This window comes from Cydia strobilella, chromosome 20 (assembly GCF_947568885.1).
Source record: "Cydia strobilella chromosome 20, ilCydStro3.1, whole genome shotgun sequence".
Classification (NCBI taxonomy): Eukaryota; Metazoa; Arthropoda; class Insecta; order Lepidoptera; family Tortricidae; genus Cydia; species Cydia strobilella.
Window position 1 is genome coordinate 2,810,183 of NC_086060.1, and position 18,736 is coordinate 2,828,918.

Consider the following 18,736-nt stretch of genomic DNA (forward strand, 5'->3'; position numbering starts at 1 on the left):
CAATAACATTTATGTATCCACCTGACATGTTATCTCGTAAAATGGCTAACTTAATCGTCTTCTCCACAAGGCCTTTGGCTTCTTCCTTATTCATATTTGCCGTATAACATGCGTCAAGGTAGCTGTGAGTATACAGAGAACCAGATCCAATACCACATATAGATTCTCTTTTCATCATGCCTCCAAATGATATTGAGTACACTTGCCCAGCGTTGATTTTATCCCAACCAACAATTAGTAAGTCAACGTCAGCAGTGTTACGGTTCTGATAACACAGTTCACGAAAAATAGAAGCTGCTGCCATTACTGATACTTCCTTAATGTTTACCTTAATCGCTTGCAGTTGATAGATTGCTTTATCAATTATAAATTGAATATTGGCTTCTGATCCAGAACCACTGCAGTAAATGCGGTCATCAATCTTAATCAACTTGTTGGCTGTTCTGCTGCTGATGTATTCTCCTGAAGTCCTTTGAGAGTCGGCTCCAATAATCACTCCATCTTCAAATTTGCAGGCAATTACTGTTGAAGTTTTCTGTGCTGAACACGGTATTACTTGGGAATTCATACTTTTACTTTGTCCTTTGAAAATAGTTTATTGTAATTACAAATAATAAAAAATTCAAAGGAAGCAGTAATAAAGAGAGCCCGGTTGCGAAACTTGCGAAAGTTGAAAGTCACTGTCTTGCATGCTACACGTTACTAAATTAATAATTTCTGAACGTTTTTTTTTGTTATGGCTACACTGACTTGTAAACGCCGTACGGTAGCGCCGCGCCGGCCCGGCCCGGCCCGCCAACCCGCCATCCGCCATTAGTCAGGCTTCTTTCCTTCATCTCCTCTGCCATTTTGTTTCATCATTTTGCGGTCGTGTTATTAACGTTATCTATCTGTTTTCGCTATTATAGTGATTTCTGTTTTTATTGCTGTTTGTGGTTGTTGCAGTTAAATAAGTGAGTATTTTTTATTTATTTGTACTCTAATTTACATAAGAACAATAATAGGTCAAGTGCTGGAAACTAATTTGTTGAAGTCGTTAAAAACATTGGTGCTATGTTTTATTTATAGTTACTTGTTTATAAATATTTTAAGTCGCAACAAAGGAACGGACCACAATATTCATAATCTAAATGTAAAGTTTATTAATTACCGGATTCATCGAATCATATCGATCAATATTAACGGTACAGAAAATTCACCTTGCGATTACGTGCTGAAATGCAAACATGTATATTTGAAAACACGTATTGATCGATTCTATTGCGCACTACAATATAATTGTCATCCATCTTACATTCAGATCATTGACCGGCAAATTACCGTTTGGCGTTTATATAGGTAGAAGATGGCCAACCAAAGACCTCAGGGGGGCGGTCGCCGCATGGACTACGGTCACAATGATCGCGGGAAGAACTTCGGGCGTTCCGGAGTATCGCCATGGCAGGGGGGTGGGCCAAGCGGCTCCTTACCTAACCTTTTACCGCTTTCCGGTGTCCCTACCGAAGCTACGCTGGCATTAGCCAGCAATATCATCAACTTGCTGCAGCCGCGGCAGAACCCTGTACCGTCTCTCCTAGACATGCCAATGAGACGGGACTTCGGACCGGACATGGGCCGTTATGACAGAGGTTATGGTGGTCCTAATCGGGTAAGTGAAAATTTGAATTACATGGTTTTCCTCAAACTGATTTTCTACTTGTTAATGATAAAGTTCCAATGCATGTGCTCTGAATATTCTTGTGGCATTCATGTCATATCTGAAAACAAAACTTATGAGACAGTTTACATTTCAGCATCTCTTTAGGCCTATGTGCCATGCACTAACACTTTTGTACTCCCCTAGATGGGCAATCAGGGTAATTTCCGGCGTACGGGGAATTACAACAGTCGCACGGGTGAGCGTATCAACATGAATCGTAAGCCGTTCAGGCCCAATGATGGGCGCCACCACCACAAGAACTCCCCGAAAAAGGAAGCCGATTCCAAGGCTAAACCTGTCAAGGAGAGGTAAGCCTTCCTTCCGGCGTTCAGACGTCGCACTTCTAACGTTACTCCTTGGCGTATAAAATACGTTCACCTACGATTAGCCTAATTGGCATTAAGACACTCTGAAACCTCTTCCGGAGGACACAAATTTCTAGACATACCCTCAACGGAGATCGGACACAAATATCACGTTGTCTTCACCACGGACATGGCCTGTCCGTGAGGTTCTCCTCTGAGCCACATTTTTCTTGCGTCTTCAGATTTTCTACAAAGAAGACACCAGAAAAAGTGTTACATTTTCTCAGTGACCTGACGGACTGTGGACAATTCACTCTTCCTTACATGATTCATTTGTTTTGGGTACATCATTATTATTTTACTTGTACAACTTACAATCTTTTGATGCTTGAAGCGTTGATTAATTCTTTACTCGCACAGCTTCTAATACTCATTTCCAATCCAATTCCCAAAGGATTTGATAATCAAAAGTATACTTCTCACGTGAATTGAAAAGTTATACAAACATGGGTCATCTGAAGAGTTGGGTTGGGTTACGAAGGACTAAGTTGTACTGGTCCATAAAACACTACCAGTAAGTGTCTCAAATCACAACTCTTGCTTTATTAAAAGTATTCACAGTAAAGTTATAATGCAATTTTATTGCATTTGACGAATTAATGTACAATACTTCTTAGTTTTCCTTATCTAAACCATACTCAAACTGATTTAGAATTATTATGCCATATCTTCACTCCAAATTCAGGAGCAAGATATAGCAGTCAATTTAGAAGTCAATTTTGATCATAAATTCACTACGTTTTGAGTTTAAAATTGTCATTTTATTCATGAAATAAAACTATGAAAACGGATTATATCGCGTATATTGAATTTATAATACATCCCGACGTTTCGAACTCTTTACAGCGTTCGTGGTCAACGGGTGACTGAGGAAAAATTACAAAATGCAAAAATACCCACATACTAAAATAATGAACAATCATAGACTACAAACTTTAAGGCTGGTTGTACATGCAAAATCGGTTCATAAGGCTAGTTATACACTATAATTATTTTTCAAGTAAAGATATATATATATACGCGATAAAAAAACTATGCCGGCTCCAACCCTACACCACGGAAGCCACCACGGTTGGAGCCGGCATAGTTTTTTTATCGCGTATATATATATATCTTTACTTGAAAAATAATTATAGTGTATAACTAGCCTTATGAACCGATTTTGCATGTACAACCAGCCTTAAAGTTTGTAGTCTATGATTGTTCATTATTTTAGTATGTGGGTATTTTTGCATTTTGTAATTTTTCCTCAGTCACCCGTTGACCACGAACGCTGTAAAGAGTTCGAAACGTCGGGATGTATTATAAATTCAATATACGCGATATAATCCGTTTTCATAGTTTTATTTCATGAGTAACTATCGCAGTAACCGAAGACAATATTATGTCATTTTATTCCCAAAATGTATTGGTCTCAAACTTGACTCCTAAACAACAATTAGTTATACACGTTTAAAAAAACAAGTTTACAACAGCGAAGACAAAGACAAGGACTCGAAAGATGATGACTCTAAGAAGGAAACCCCGAAGACCCGCTACGATGACATTGACGCCCAGCTACTGCGGTGCCACATCTGCCACAAGAGCATGTGGGACGGCAGGAGCTTCGAGAACCACCTGAGCGGCCGGGCCCATGCGATCATGATGCAGAAGACTGCGGAGAGCTATGCGCTCACTGCTGATACTATGAGGCAGGAGTATAAGGTTGGTATCATTTGTTAGCATATTCTTTTTGTTGTGCACTTACACAAAATATTTGTTATAAAATAATTATGAAAATGAGATAATATCATATATCATATCAATATACTTAGACATTGACATTTATTCAGAATATTTTAAATATTACAAGTCAAGCATTATTCAGTTCTTGTATAACATTAAAATTTATTAAAATATTAGGATAGAATTATTCAATGAAATACATTATACATTCCACTTATAAGTTATTGGGTAGGTCAAAGAGTGAGGACTTTCAATTGCCTTGCATTGACATCCATCTTGTTGGTAACGAAAGTGTATTATTCCATGTATACGACAGATCCGCGAGATGAAGCGTACGCGCAAGTCTGGGCAGCAACCAGCGCGTGACTTCTATTGCGCCATGTGCGACATGTACGCCGCGGACGGTGCCGTTCACCGTACCACTGTCGGCCACCGCAAGCTTAAGGTAACTTGTACTGTCAGGTAACTTGTGTTGCAGTCAGGTAACTTGTGCTCCAGTCAGGTAACTTGTGTTCCAGTCAGGTAACTTGTGTTCGAGCAAGGTAACTTGTGTTTCAGTCAGGTAACTTGTGTTCGAGCCAGGTAACTTGTGTTATAGTCAGGTAACTTGTTTCAAATCCGGACAGCAACCAGCCCGCGACTTCTATTGCGCCATGTACTGCCAACGGACGGCGCCGTTCACTGCACCACTGTTGGACACCACAAGCTCAAGGTAGGCCACCGCAACACTAGTTCAGACTAGCAGACACCGAGTTCTCTGACGATGAGGACACTAAAGGCAGGGACAATCTGTTGCTCAAAATGTATTTACTATCCCAAATGATCATCAAAAATCAGACAGTACGTTAACTATCGGGAAAGATACAACCTGATTTTCTGTGTTTGATGACGCAGATACTTATTACTCCCTTTTGTTGCAGAAATACTTGCACCCAACATGCACATGCTGCCACAAGGAGATGCCGACTCGCATAGAGTTGGACGAGCACCGTCTCAGCGCGGAGCATCTCCGGAACATCCATGACAAGAATGAGCTGGTCACCAAGCCCAAGCCGGAAGGTAAAATGACATGACGAGACTGGAAGGGTGTTGTGTTTTCTCTTTTATGTATGTGTGTGTTTGCCAAATCATCAAAATCCAAAATACATATAAAGATGGCGGCCAAGTGCGAGTCGGACTCGCGCACCGAGGGTTCCGTACTTTTTAGTATTTGTTATAGCGGCAACAGAAATACATCATCTGTGAAAATTTCAACTGTCTAGCTATCACGGTTCATGAGATACAGCCTGGTGACAGACGGACAGCAGAGTCTTAGTAATAGGGTTCCGTTTTTACCCTTTGGGTACGGAACCCTAACAATTTCCTTTATTATTCTAGTTGTAAAAACCTCCAAATATTCTAAAAACAATACAAACAACTTACCCATTTAATTTAATAAGATTAATTTGAACAGTGATGGTGATCTCGACGCTCACTATGGAGCAGTCGTACTTGCGCGAGGACCGGGAGCGCCGCAAGCCACAAGACGACAAGGAAAAGACCGCCGAAAAGGAAGGCAACGAGGTATACACAATTTTTTTATTTTTTTTTATGTGATAGCACATAATAGTACTACCGTACAGAAAGGAAACTTCCTACAAAACCGGAGTTTGACATCGGTTCAGGGACGAATCATGCTACCCCTTTGTAATACATAGTACTATCCCTTTCGGCTATTTAGGGTTGTCAAAATTTAAGTCATTATCTGTGGTCGTGCACGCAAAGGTACGTCAAGTTGTACCAACCCTAATAATTGTTCGAAGCAATGCTGAGCCGAACGGAGCCGAGTTTGCCCGAATCACCCCTGGTGATAGTCAGCAAACGAGAAGACGAACACAGTACCATCAACTGGGGTGAATAGGGATGACGGGGTGAATAGGGACAAAACTTAAAATGTGATTTGCCTGACAATTTCTCAAAAAGTAATTACACAAGTTGTATCATTCGATTGATAATTCAGGATAGTCAGGATTATAGCAAGTGTGTCCTGTATCTACTATAATTTTGATGTTAATGTCACAGCTGTTGGATCTCCAAATTAATAAAATAAAAAAAGGGGAAATGCCTACCCCACCAGGCAAAAGGCGTAACTATATGTATGTATGTACTTGTTTCTAGTCTTATTAATTCCACAGGACGGCGAGGCGGAGGTGAAGACAGAGCCAGCAGAAGGCGAGGAGGCGAAGCCTGAGAAGGAAAGTCTGGACAACGACAACACCATTCTGGACTACAAGGAGGGTGATGATCTGACCAACATTACACCCGATATGCTGCCCGCCTACAGGTATACAGTCCCCCTTAACGTTTTCTCGGTTATATGGGTTTCTTTGGCTGACAGAGGCACCAGCCTGAGAAGACCTGGATAGATAGATAATAGTTTATTCATCACACATAAATAAATAAATATTAGGGGACATCTCACACAGATCAATCTAGCCCCAAACTAAGCAAAGGTTGTACTATGGGTGCTAGGCGACGATATACATACTTATATAGAAATACATACTTATATGTATACAAAGAAAACACCCATGACTCAGGAACAAATAAGATAAGATAAAACATGTGAGTCTAAACCGTGAAATTATTTAATGTTAGTATGTCTCACAACAGTTTAAATTCGATTATGCGAAACGAAGATGTATGGCAATCGCGTGGGTTTTTACTTTTTATGCCAATTACTCTGAAAATATATTTGTTTAAAATTTTGCTTGACACAGATCCCTTGGCTATGTATGCAGGGTATCGATATGTCGGCGGCCGATCGCAAGAATAGGTGGATCGTTATGTTTTGACGGTAGTCATATTAAACCAATAGATAGGTATGATAGGTAGAGCGTGCGACTTTCAATCCGGAGGTCGCGAGTTCAAACCTCGGCTCGTACTAATGAGTTTTTCGAAACTTATGTACGAAATTATATTTATCAGTCGCTTTTCCGTGAAGAAAATCATTGTGAGAAAACGAGACTAATCCTAATAAGGCCTAGTTTTCCCACTGGGTTGGAAGGTCAGATGGCAGTCGCTTTCGTAAAAATTAGTGCCTACGCATAAGCGTAATCTTGGGATTAGTTACCAAGCGGACCCCAGGTTAGGTTGCTTCAGATGCCCGAAGGGCAAACTGTCCAGAAAGACAGACGCCAAACAGAATAGGCTTGCTGTTAAAGGGTTAAACTACCTATATTTGTTTTAGTACCGAGCGCGGCGTAGGCGCCTCCTTCCTGCAACCCTTCCACTGCGTTCAGTGCAAGTTGTGTCGCAAACTCCTAGACGGTGATGAGACCGCTGAAGTTCATTTGAGGACCTGGAGGCATCATCAGCTCTTCACGCGGCTGCTGACCCAGCAGCAGGAGGCTAAACAGGTAAGAGTTAAGGTTCTTTGCTTCTTGGCAGTAAGGAATTAGTGGAACTAGTACCTGATTGGCACAGATATGGAATTTTTTTTAATACGTGTATTATTTGGCATTGTAAGGCCTCGTGCGTAATGCGATAACCAAGTGGTCAAGCACAATGTGTCAAATTTGGAACATTTCTATACTTTACGTATGTTCAACCGCAACATATCTATTATATGTATAGACTTAAAGTCGTTAACTCCTTATTTTCACAGCAAGCAGCCGAAGTTGAAGCCGAGAAGGCCGAACAAGAGTCCAACAAGCGCGTTGCCAAGGCCGAAGAGAGCGGCAACTGGAAGCGACGCCGCACCTCCGAGAACGGGCACGAGGCCAATGGACTCGGAGACGACGATATAAAGGGTGAGTCTAAACAGTCCAGAGACCAACAAGCGACGCCGAGGCCGAAGAGGGCGGCAACTGGAAGCGACGCCGCACCTCCGAGAACGGGCACGAGGCCAATGGACTCTGAGACGACGATATAAAGGGTGAGTCTAAACAGTCCAGAGACCAACAAGCGACGCCGAGGCCGAAGAGGGCGGCAACTGGAAGCGACGCCGCACCTCCGAGAACGGGCACGAGGCCAATGGATTCGGAGACGACGATATAAAGGGTGAGTCTAAACAGTCCAGAGACCAACAAGCGACGCCGAGGCCGAAGAGGGCGGCAACTGGAAGCGACGCCGCACCTCCGAGAACGGGCACGAGGCCAATGGACTCTGAGACGACGATATAAAGGGTGAGTCTAAACAGTCCAGAGACCAACAAGCGACGCCGAGGCCGAAGAGGGCGGCAACTGGAAGCGACGCCGCACCTCCGAGAACGGGCACGAGGCCAATGGACTCTGAGACGACGATATAAAGGGTGAGTCTAAACAGTCCAGAGACCAACAAGCGACGCCGAGGCCGAAGAGGGCGGCAACTGGAAGCGACGCCGCACCTCCGAGAACGGGCACGAGGCCAATGGACTCTGAGACGACGATATAAAGGGTGAGTCTAAACAGTCCAGAGACCAACAAGCGACGCCGAGGCCGAAGAGGGCGGCAACTGGAAGCGACGCCGCACCTCCGAGAACGGGCACGAGGCCAATGGACTCTGAGACGACGATATAAAGGGTGAGTCTAAACAGTCCAGAGACCAACAAGCGACGCCGAGGCCGAAGAGGGCGGCAACTGGAAGCGACGCCGCACCTCCGAGAACGGGCACGAGGCCAATGGACTCGGAGACGACGATATAAAGGGTGAGTCTAAACAGTCCAGAGACCAACAAGCGACGCCGAGGCCGAAGAGGGCGGCAACTGGAAGCGACGCCGCACCTCCGAGAACGGGCACGAGGCCAATGGACTCTGAGACGACGATATAAAGGGTGAGTCTAAACAGTCCAGAGACCAACAAGCGACGCCGAGGCCGAAGAGGGCGGCAACTGGAAGCGACGCCGCACCTCCGAGAACGGGCACGAGGCCAATGGACTCTGAGACGACGATATAAAGGGTGAGTCTAAACAGTCCAGAGACCAACAAGCGACGCCGAGGCCGAAGAGGGCGGCAACTGGAAGCGACGCCGCACCTCCGAGAACGGGCACGAGGCCAATGGACTCGGAGACGACGATATAAAGGGTGAGTCTAAACAGTCCAGAGACCAACAAGCGACGCCGAGGCCGAAGAGGGCGGCAACTGGAAGCGACGCCGCACCTCCGAGAACGGGCACGAGGCCAATGGACTCTGAGACGACGATATAAAGGGTGAGTCTAAACAGTCCAGAGACCAACAAGCGACGCCGAGGCCGAAGAGGGCGGCAACTGGAAGCGACGCACCTCCGAGCACCAAACCAACCAACCAAACATTATCTAAACCAACAACATCAAACCGGCTGTCGGCCATCGTCGCTTGCTTTGCTTGTTAGAAAAGTTTGACAGTTCTCTATGACTGCTGTCACTGTTGTAATGAATGCTGATCAATTTTGAATTTGATTTCAATTTTAATGTTGATATAAGTATCGGCAGGAGAGTTGAGATGAATGATTACACACAGCTACATAGTATTAATCGCAAAAACAGTATTGAATAAATGAATGAGTGAGCACACGATATTAACCTTTCGTATGCCGAAGCGGCTCGCACTCCTGTACCCGTGAAATGCTTTGTCCCATATCCGTACCTATACCAGGGTTAGGAAACAGCGTTCGGGCTTTTTCGGCTCCGTTCGGCTCAGCATTGCTCCAAGCAATTATTAGGGTTGGCACAACTTGACGTCCCTTTGCGTGTAGATAAGATAATACCCTTAATTTTGACAACCCTAAATACCGTACATAAGAAAGGGACAGCATGATTCGTCCCTGAATCGCTGTCAAACTTCGTTTTATAGGAAGTTTCCTTTCTGTACGGTAGTACTATTATTTCTCTTCTTCTTCTGTCGGTCCCTCAATGCTGAGGATCGTGACATCATGCCCTTCTGTTGAAGACCAGGTTCCTCCATAGGCTTCTATTCTCCGCCAAGCGCATGGCCTCGTGCAGTTTTAATTGCATAAGTGCAGTGATTTGAGCACACCATCTAGTAGGAGGAGGGCCCTGAGGTCTGGTGCCTTCAACTTTACCCGTCACAATAACTCTCCATGCTATCCGAGGACTATTACTTATTGTGTGCCTGTACCGGAGAGGTTCGCAAACTTGTATCTGTCGTATGCTGTGTCCCAGATATGTACCCACACCAGTTGGTTGCCGTGTCCCATATCTCTAACCAAACTGAAGAAGAAGAAGAAGAAGAAAGACATTTATTCCATAAAACACACATACACAGGACAATACGATGAAAGAAAAAAGATGTTTAAAAAAGGGAATATAAAAATAATAGCAAAAACAAAAACAAAAATAGAATTATTCACACATTAGGAACATAAAAATTACACACGGATCCAGCAATGTGTGCAGTAGGGAAGAGGCCCTGTCTCAGCATATTGTTGCAATTTGCAAGCGAGGCAAATTCCAACGCTGTTATTCTGCCAAGGCCTTAGGGAGTGACATATAAATATTAATAAGATGTATTAATATGTATTTAAAAAAACATAATAAATGAATAGTCATTGAATGCATTGTAATATTTGTAATTTTAATAATTTAATGTCAGTATATGAAAAATGATGTCAATTTAGAATAGTATTAATGTGTAAATTTTTTAATTTAATTAATAAATAATTGTAATTGTAATGAATACTTATTGGGTGATTAATGCAACAATTTTTTGATACTTTAAACAAGAAAAATAAATAAAAATAACTAACTAGGTTCCAGGTTTAATTTGAATGTCAAAAAGTATTTCACGCAGTTTCCGTTTCAAACCGAATTTGGAACCACAGTTTCTAATAGGCGGCGGCAAGTCATTCCAGCACTTGGTAGCTTGGAACCGGAAGCTGCCACGGAATGCAGCACATTTATATTTCGGGGCAATGAACGGCTTCAGGTTAGCTAAATTACGATCGGAACTACTAGTGGAATCATGTTTTGATAATTTTAAAATATAATATAATCTCTTACAAATAAGGTTGAAATCATTTAAGGTTATAATTGTAATTGGTTTGCAGAAGAGGTGGATGGCGAAGTTGAAGGTGGAGCGGAGTTGCCACCGGACGATGCCCTGGAGGACTGGGAGCAGAGTGTCGATGAGATTCTGCAGGACGAGCAGGGTCAGTTGTGATATTAATTTAGTTTTATTACAAGTTTTTATTTAATTTAACATGTTAGTATGTATATATGTTAGTGATGATCAAATTTTGGAAGTTAAATTAGACCCGTAACTATTTCGAAAATTTAAAGGGCCATATGTGCCATTTTTAACCAAAAGGGTACTTATTGTCGGTTGTTAATAAGGCGCTATTTTCATATAGCTTCAATTCGAAGTCAACCTTATCGACAAGCGACAATGTGGTACCTTTTGGTTGAAAACGTCACGTACGATACATGTGCGAATAGGTAAGTCGGAACTCGTGTCGATTTAAAACACTCTTCGGTTGTGTTTTAAATTATCGCCCCTCGTTACGCATTTCCCATCTTTCGCACTCGTATCGTAACGTACTATTTCTAGTTGCGCAAGTTTTGCGAACTCTAACGATGACAAACAGTTTGGGGCAACCGATCTTAAGGGAGGTAATCTTGAATTTATTTTGTAGAACACGATCAAGAGGAAAAGAATGAGGAGGAGGGCGATGAGTCTCTTGGACAAGAGGAGTCGGAATCTGTGCCGGCCGAGGAGGAGACCCCCCCGCCCGCCGCGGAGGAGCCCCCCGCCCCCTCCCCCGCCCCCTCCCCCGCGCCCGCCCCCGTGCGCGCCTCCCCGCGCGCGCCCCGCGCCCGCCGCGGCCGGTACTAGGCTGCGCAGTGCGGGCAGGACACACAACACCGCCGCGCATTTGTTTTAAGAGTATGGTGGGTTGTTTCTCCATACCATAAAAAAATAAGTAAGCTTAGATTGCTCACACGTGAGTTATCTTACTTAATAAAAATAAGTTGTATAAGAGATATGGTAAAACGTATTATTAATAACTTGCTTAACCTCTCGAACGCCGGAACGTGGATCCGCGCAGTAGGCATTGAATTCCAATTAATTAATAATTGGAGTTCAATGCCTGCTAGCGTGGGTCCGCGTTCCGGCATTCGAGAGGTTAAAACTTAATACTTATTAAGTTAAATTTTTATTACAAATAAGTATACGCGAGGAGTGAACACTCTAAGCTAGTACTTATTTCTCTGTCCGTAATCCTCGTTTTCCCGTCTGAGTTTCGACTTCATGAGAAATATTTTTACACAATTTGGTGTATAATAACGGCAGCTAATTATGCCCCGTCGTTTAACTTTTTTCGATTTAAATTACTATAAAATTTGATAAAAAAGAATCACCAATTTTTGGAAACTCCCAATGCTTGTAATAATTTAAAAAAAATGTGACGTTTTCAACTAAAAGGTACCACATTGTCGCTTGTCGATAAGGTTGATTTCAAATTGAAGCTATATGGAAATAGCGCCTTGTGGACAACCGACAATAAGTACCCTTTTAGTTGAGAATGGCACAAATGATAAAAATCAAACGAGGAAGCATGCCTGTGATTTAGTACATATACATCAAATTGTATAATAAATTTTCATCCAGAAAGAGAATAAAAACTACATTTATATAGAAAAAATCCTCTTAATCGCTGTACTTATGTAGGACGGCTTCAGCGTCGAACGTAAACGCTCAAAAGTGTGCGTTCCGTTGCGGCGACATTAAACTATACTTTCTAAAATATACTACTATAACCTATATCCAACCTACCGTATGACACACCTGGTGACAGACGGACGGACGGACAGCGGAGTCTTAGTAATAGGGTCTCGTTTCACCCTTTGGGCACAGAATAAGTAATAGTATTATTATACAGAACGGCCACGCACCGCCCCGCCCCGACTCGAATGCCCTCGCCCCGCGACAGCAGATCGACGGCCGTTTGCCGACCACTCAGTACTTTCTTTAAGCAACTTACACTATGACGCATGCCGCATGTACAGACGTGCCGTTCACACATAGAAACGCAAGTGATTTTTGATGTATAGCGTGTCCGCCCTGTGCTTTGGGTACGGAACCCTAAAAATACGTGTTAAACCGTAAAATTAGCTTAATGTTTAAAATTGTTCTGCGTCTTTTTCTAGTGACACGGAGGTTGACCTTAGGTACTGTAACTACTGTATTTCCCAATAAGTCCATCATCATTTGAATGTAAGTCGCATAGATCGTCATTCAGCTCATTTAAATGTATAATTGTCATACTTTTTTTTTCTCGTCATAACATAAGGAATCTGTTAAAACTTTTTGAAAACTACAATCCGTTTTAGATTAACTGAAAAAAAAAACTAACGTTATTATATTAAAAACTGTAATAGATGTCATATATTGAATAAAAAGTGACGAAGCCCTCTAGTGGTGAAGGCCGGATTCGAACCGGCGTCTTTAGCTATCGCGGCTAACGCCATGAACCCCTAGGCCACCCCGCCACGGCGGTGCCCGTCCGAATTTCTCGACTATATGCCATCTTAGTAAGACTAGGCGTCTTTGACCAGCTCTAAGGGCAAGCAGTGCGCGCTTGCACCTCCTACACGAACTCCTTACGAACTCCTTAAAAATATTTAATAAAATAATTTGATTTGTTCCCAAACTTGTTATTATATTACTTAAAAGTATTGCTGCCTTTGCTAAAATGTCTATAGCCAAAAATCTGCGAACATATTTTTTTGCCAATATGTTCAAAAAACTGCAGCACATGTGCTTCATAAAGTAGGATAAAATGATATAAATTAGATAAAATCGAGCGATTGGAATTAAAATACAAACGAGACTAAATCAACCTTTCTAGACTAGATTAGACAAAATTACTGGAACTGAGAATTTTCTCAATTCCACCTTTTTGGAAGAATCATGCGTCATATTTTGACAGCATTTGGTACAATCCGTGAATCTTTGGTAAGTTTGGTATGACTGAATTGTTGAAGTCGCCCCATTTTAGACTTATTGTAGGATTTTTGGGGGCGTTCAAATATTACGTAACGCAATTTGGGGGAGGGGAGGGGGTCTTGCAAAACGTTACGATGCATTACAAAGGCATAAGCGGGGGTTGGAACAAGGCGTTACGTAACAATGTTTTTTGGAACGAAGTTTCGGTATTTCGCCATCGCCTCCTACTTATGATGCCACCCGGTTGGTGATAAGGACAAAGGATGGCAATATTTTCTCTTTCCTCTTATAGTAATCCCTCATCCTCTTATAGGAAAAGGAAGATTATCTTTCTCTATCAAAGAGTGTCAGGTCTTTGAGCTTTGATGATTCATTGGAAGACAAGTCACATTTTCCGAAAGTGCAATCTAATTTTAACCTTAAGTCGGAATGCTAAAGTTGATATTCTATTGGCGCGTATGTGGTCGATAAATTGTCATATGCCTGGAAAAGGGATAATAAAATAAATGCTTTGTTAATAAAAAGCATAGTTGTCCGTTATTTTGAAATATTCTTAAAACAATAAATATAGTTTTGTCTTATACTTAGGCCGGGGTTACACTTGTAAGTTTTACTTACGTAAGTGGGGACAAAGCTATTTGCTAGAATGAGATATCTCATTGTGTAGTATAGCTGTGTCCCTACTTACGTAAGTAAAACTTACAAGTGTAATCCTGGCCTTATATCAATAGCCTGATTTTAAGAGATTTAATTTGTATAATTTAATTTGAAACAATATTAATGATTAATGATCTTCCATATTACATAGCTTTTATATGTAGAGTACATGGTTGGTGCATACAATTATATTATTGGTACAGTAACCGTATCAAGACTTGTTCAGTTGTGTCGTTCTCAAGTAAAAGGTACCACATTGTCGCTTACCATTAGGGTGAAATTTGCTTGCATCTCTACGAATAACCTGTCCGAGCGTCCTTGTGGTAAGCGACAATGTGGTACCTTTTACTTGAGAACGACACAGTTATAGTTTTGTTTACCAAGATAAGTTTGCAACGATTTTGATATCACACCTCTTGGTCTAACTCTATGTATACAGATTGTATTTTTAATGATTAGACATACTTCGAGAAGTGATTTTGTGGGTCACTCTGAGCAACGTTTACTATATGTGGCCAACCCCGAAACCGCAAAAAAACTTTGCCTGCTACATAAAAAATAATAATCTCGAAAACGTACACCTAAATCGGTCGTACGGTAAATTTATTTTCGCGATTGGGGTTAGCCCTATAGTATTTTTTGTGTAAACTACACATATTTAGCCCTCGGGAAAAAAATGCTAGTTAGACCAAGATAACTGCAACGATTTTGATAGCATAGATTGTGAAAGTGTTATTTATACGTCATAATTTCATAGAAGTTTGATGTTTAAAATAACACTTCCACAGTCTAGGGCTATCAAAGTCGCTGCAGACTTATCTTGGTCTAACTGTATTTTGTGTGTATGTGGAATGTCAAAAATCTTAGAAACGACAAGTGAATAATTCTGTATCGTTAGTAGCCAATCAAAATGAATCCCTACTTAAAATGCGTATACGCAAAAGAACTTGAGAAGTATTCTACGATTTCTATGTAGTTAAGCCTTATTAATATATTTCCCACATGATTTTGAACCTTGTTTCAAAGTGATAGGGTTCAATTTTGCGCATGTAACAGCTCTGGGGTTGCAGGCGTCCATAGGCTACGGTGACTGCTTACCATCAGGCGGGCCGTATGCTTGTTTGCCACCGACGTGGTATAATAATAAAAAATGCGTAAAATCTGTCACCATTATGCCATATAAAGAGTTCAGTCACGGACCGTTATAGAATCCGGACTGAGTACTTCCGAGAAAAATTACCGAAAGAGAAGTTAAACTAAGGAACGCATTTCGTTAAGATAAGAGCAATGACGTCATTAAAAACCTGCCAAGTGCGAGTCGGACTCGCCCACGGCGGACGGATCCCGTTTTTACCCTTTGGGTACGGAACCCTAAAAATTATGCCTAGATCACGATAAGTGTAACTGGTGCAAGTGAGACACAGCCCTCTAGTATGATTCTCTCTTTCGGGCCGTTTTCTCTAGTTTCATGTAAATTTTGATAGCAAAAAGTAACAGTAGTATTCGGATTCTACATGTCGGCGTCCGATCGTAAAACCAGGCAGATCGTAAAGTTCCTGTGTACTTTGACGGTAGTCACAACCAATAGACAGGTATGATAGGTTCGTTAGGTTGCTTCAGATGTCCTAAGGGGACGAGAGAATGATATTCACGATATGCCTAGGAACTTCATGATATGCCTGATTTTACAATCGGCCGCCGACATATAAATCAACATGACAGACATGTTACTCTACTACACAGTTTAGGGAAATATCTACTTTGTCAGATACTCCGCACCTATTGAAATTGTATACAAAAATTAGAAGATGTAAAACCCGTAACAGACTACCGCACCGCGACCTTGGTGCGGTCAAAATATCTGTTTCTCGCTCTAACTTATAGCTGCGTCCTTAACGCACGTACGGCGACCACCTTATACTATCGATACGTGCACCGCTCCGCACCAAGGTCGCGGTGCGGTGCGATAGTTTGTTACGGATTTAAGTTTTTGTTGAATACCGACGATATGGATAAAATAAAATAATTTCTTTCGCTTTCACCGTTTTTATTTGTACTTATTGTAGTGCTTAGTGTTAAGGGAACTTCTCTCATTGTGAACATTGTTTAATGTAATACATAACAATTGGTCAATTAAAAGTAGCGTTTCATTATACCAATATACTTACCCTTTCATTTTATGCCATGTCTTAAAATGTCACTCGTAAGGTACTTGGGTAACTTCGAAAGCGGGGTAATTTTGAAAATTGCAAATATCTGGTTCCCTGTCGGTCACTGGTGCCACTACGTTAAGGGTCCCCGGCAAGCTCGGTTCTCCATACAAACGTAGCTACGCTCTCATTTTAAAACGACTAGCTAGATTGCTCTGAAACTTTGTACTTACAATATATAGGATAAGGTATATCAATGTCTGTAATTTGTTTATGTAGCTTCAGATCATAGTTAAAAAATACAGCGAATTTAAATTTTTCATACAAAACTTGTTTTTGCTCTATATCGTTTTTTTATAAACTAATTACAGACCACTGTATAAAGGAGCAAAATCTCTCTGTATAAAAAGTGTCCATAAAAAACAGTGATTAGGCGGCGCCACCATACACTGAAATAATACCAAAAACAACCTACGTAATTTGGTCGGGTTATTTGTTGCTTTCTATGGTACATGATCTTTGGTACATGTCATACTCATGTCCCAGAGCCTACCTAGCGCCACCTATTTACAGCTGAAAGCTGGTCACTTGCAATAGTTCTACCATCTATCGGCAGTGCGCTGTGCCTAGATGGCGTTGTAGTTAGTACTTTGGCTACTCGTCGCTAGATGGCACCATGATACACTTTGTTACATTATTTTTCACTTTTTATTCAAACGAAAATAGGGGCCTGGGCTTGAGATCAGCATGCAATCTTACCAATGTGTGGACCAATCTTGAAACCACCCAACGCCCCCAACGGGTATAGGGTTTAAATAGTAGATTGTTAACCAAGGGATGAAAGGCACTCATTTGAGTCGAGGTAGTTTGGCGCTCGAACGCAGTTAGAGATTTCACTCGTGGACTAGAGAAACGCAAAAAAAGTTTAATTACTAATTTTGAAATTACTTTAGGTGCTGTAATCCTGTATAATTGAATCTTTTTTTACGTTCGTCTTGTCCATGAGTATATTTTATATGTAGTTAAGTAGGTATTTTCAAAATGTCAACGATTTTTGTACTTAATACCTACTTAGAAAAGTACTAAGTTTCATATATAAACGCACAATCAAATCTCACATATACCCCCAACCCCTCTGTCGAGTAAACTATGAGCTCACAATTCTACCGTCTAAATAAAATGAACTTTTCCAACGAAACAAACAACAGTACCAACAAACGGCACTCCACTTCCTTCCCTAGGGCCGGAACTGCCCTCGCAAATTAGTATCGTCGCCGTGGGCGCATCATAATTACCCCTATAAGCTTTTTACCACTTTTACCCTAAGAAATGGGGAGTATTTCTGTATGAAGAGTGTAGGCAGAACGCTTTTACATTTACAATCGGGTCTATCGCGAATTTATTTTGTTACCTTCATTTACCGACGTTTCGACACAGGTTTCACTGGTCGTGAAACTGGACTGGTCGTGTGATTTAATGTGTTCAAAACGCGAAAGTTTTAAATGTTACAGAACGCTTTTAATCGGGGATGAAAAAAAAATCTTATACTACATAAAATCCACTTCACCAGCAGCAGGCGTGGCTCACTCCGCGATTTCGTCGCGTCGCTACAAGTACATGCGGCCCACACCAATTTTGGTGTCTAGCCATAGTAGTTGCCGCGCACCGCAACGGAACGGACATCTGCTCGCGCTAGCGCCACCTAGCGGTCATATCTGTAGTAATAGACGCGTTTTGTTAGAGAGTGAATCTTCTGTTGTACCTATTACTATTATTTATTCTGTGCCAGCAGTTCCTTTTTTTTTACCTTTCAAATTAAAAATTCTTTACAAAGTTCCACGACCCTGTTGATTAGTGTACGCACAAAACAATTACTTGCCCGAACTAGTCGTGGTACGAGTAGATAGAGATTTTTACGTGACTACTGCGGCAGTTAATTAGTGGAGTTATAAAAGTGGTACGCTTTTGAATGTTTTGTATTGGGGGTTTTCTTTGAGGTTAATTAGCAGTACCTACCTCTTGGCAGCGGCTTTGATAAAATTATATAAAAATTCATACTGACTACAACAATATGATAATTTTAGGTATCATTAGAGAAATCTTTTAGTTAGGACCTCTAATTATGTATAAGTAGTTTCATATTTTTGAATTGGTTCTACTATTTGAGTTGTCTTCCCAGCGGTAGGTATCGGGGACATTCCCGGTGAACCACTTCAGATTTTTTTACCTCGAACATACC

At 41.5% G+C, this 18,736-nt stretch overlaps 1 protein-coding gene across 1 annotated transcript; it reads left to right on the forward strand.

The window, feature by feature from the left end:
• The first annotated feature begins 803 nt into the window (after positions 1–803).
• Positions 804–11,758, forward strand: LOC134750720 (zinc finger protein on ecdysone puffs). Its single transcript, XM_063685958.1, has 12 exons — positions 804–953; positions 1,339–1,648; positions 1,844–2,007; positions 3,540–3,768; positions 4,106–4,234; positions 4,710–4,848; positions 5,243–5,352; positions 5,964–6,112; positions 7,019–7,187; positions 7,436–7,580; positions 10,791–10,892; positions 11,376–11,758. The coding sequence occupies exons 2-12, from the start codon at positions 1,346–1,348 to the stop codon at positions 11,573–11,575; spliced, it is 1,839 nt and encodes a 612-aa protein (XP_063542028.1). The 5' UTR covers positions 804–953; positions 1,339–1,345; the 3' UTR covers positions 11,576–11,758.
• Positions 11,759–18,736: the final 6,978 nt, after the last annotated feature.

Coding starts and splice junctions, on each gene's coding strand:
- LOC134750720 (XM_063685958.1), top strand. CDS start 1,346: ATGGCCAACCAAAGACCTCAGGGGGGCGGTCGCCGCATGGACTACGGT. Junction 3,769..4,105: donor CTATGAGGCAGGAGTATAAG/GTTGGTATCATT, acceptor TGTATACGACAG/ATCCGCGAGATGAAGCGTAC. Junction 5,353..5,963: donor CCGAAAAGGAAGGCAACGAG/GTATACACAATT, acceptor TTAATTCCACAG/GACGGCGAGGCGGAGGTGAA.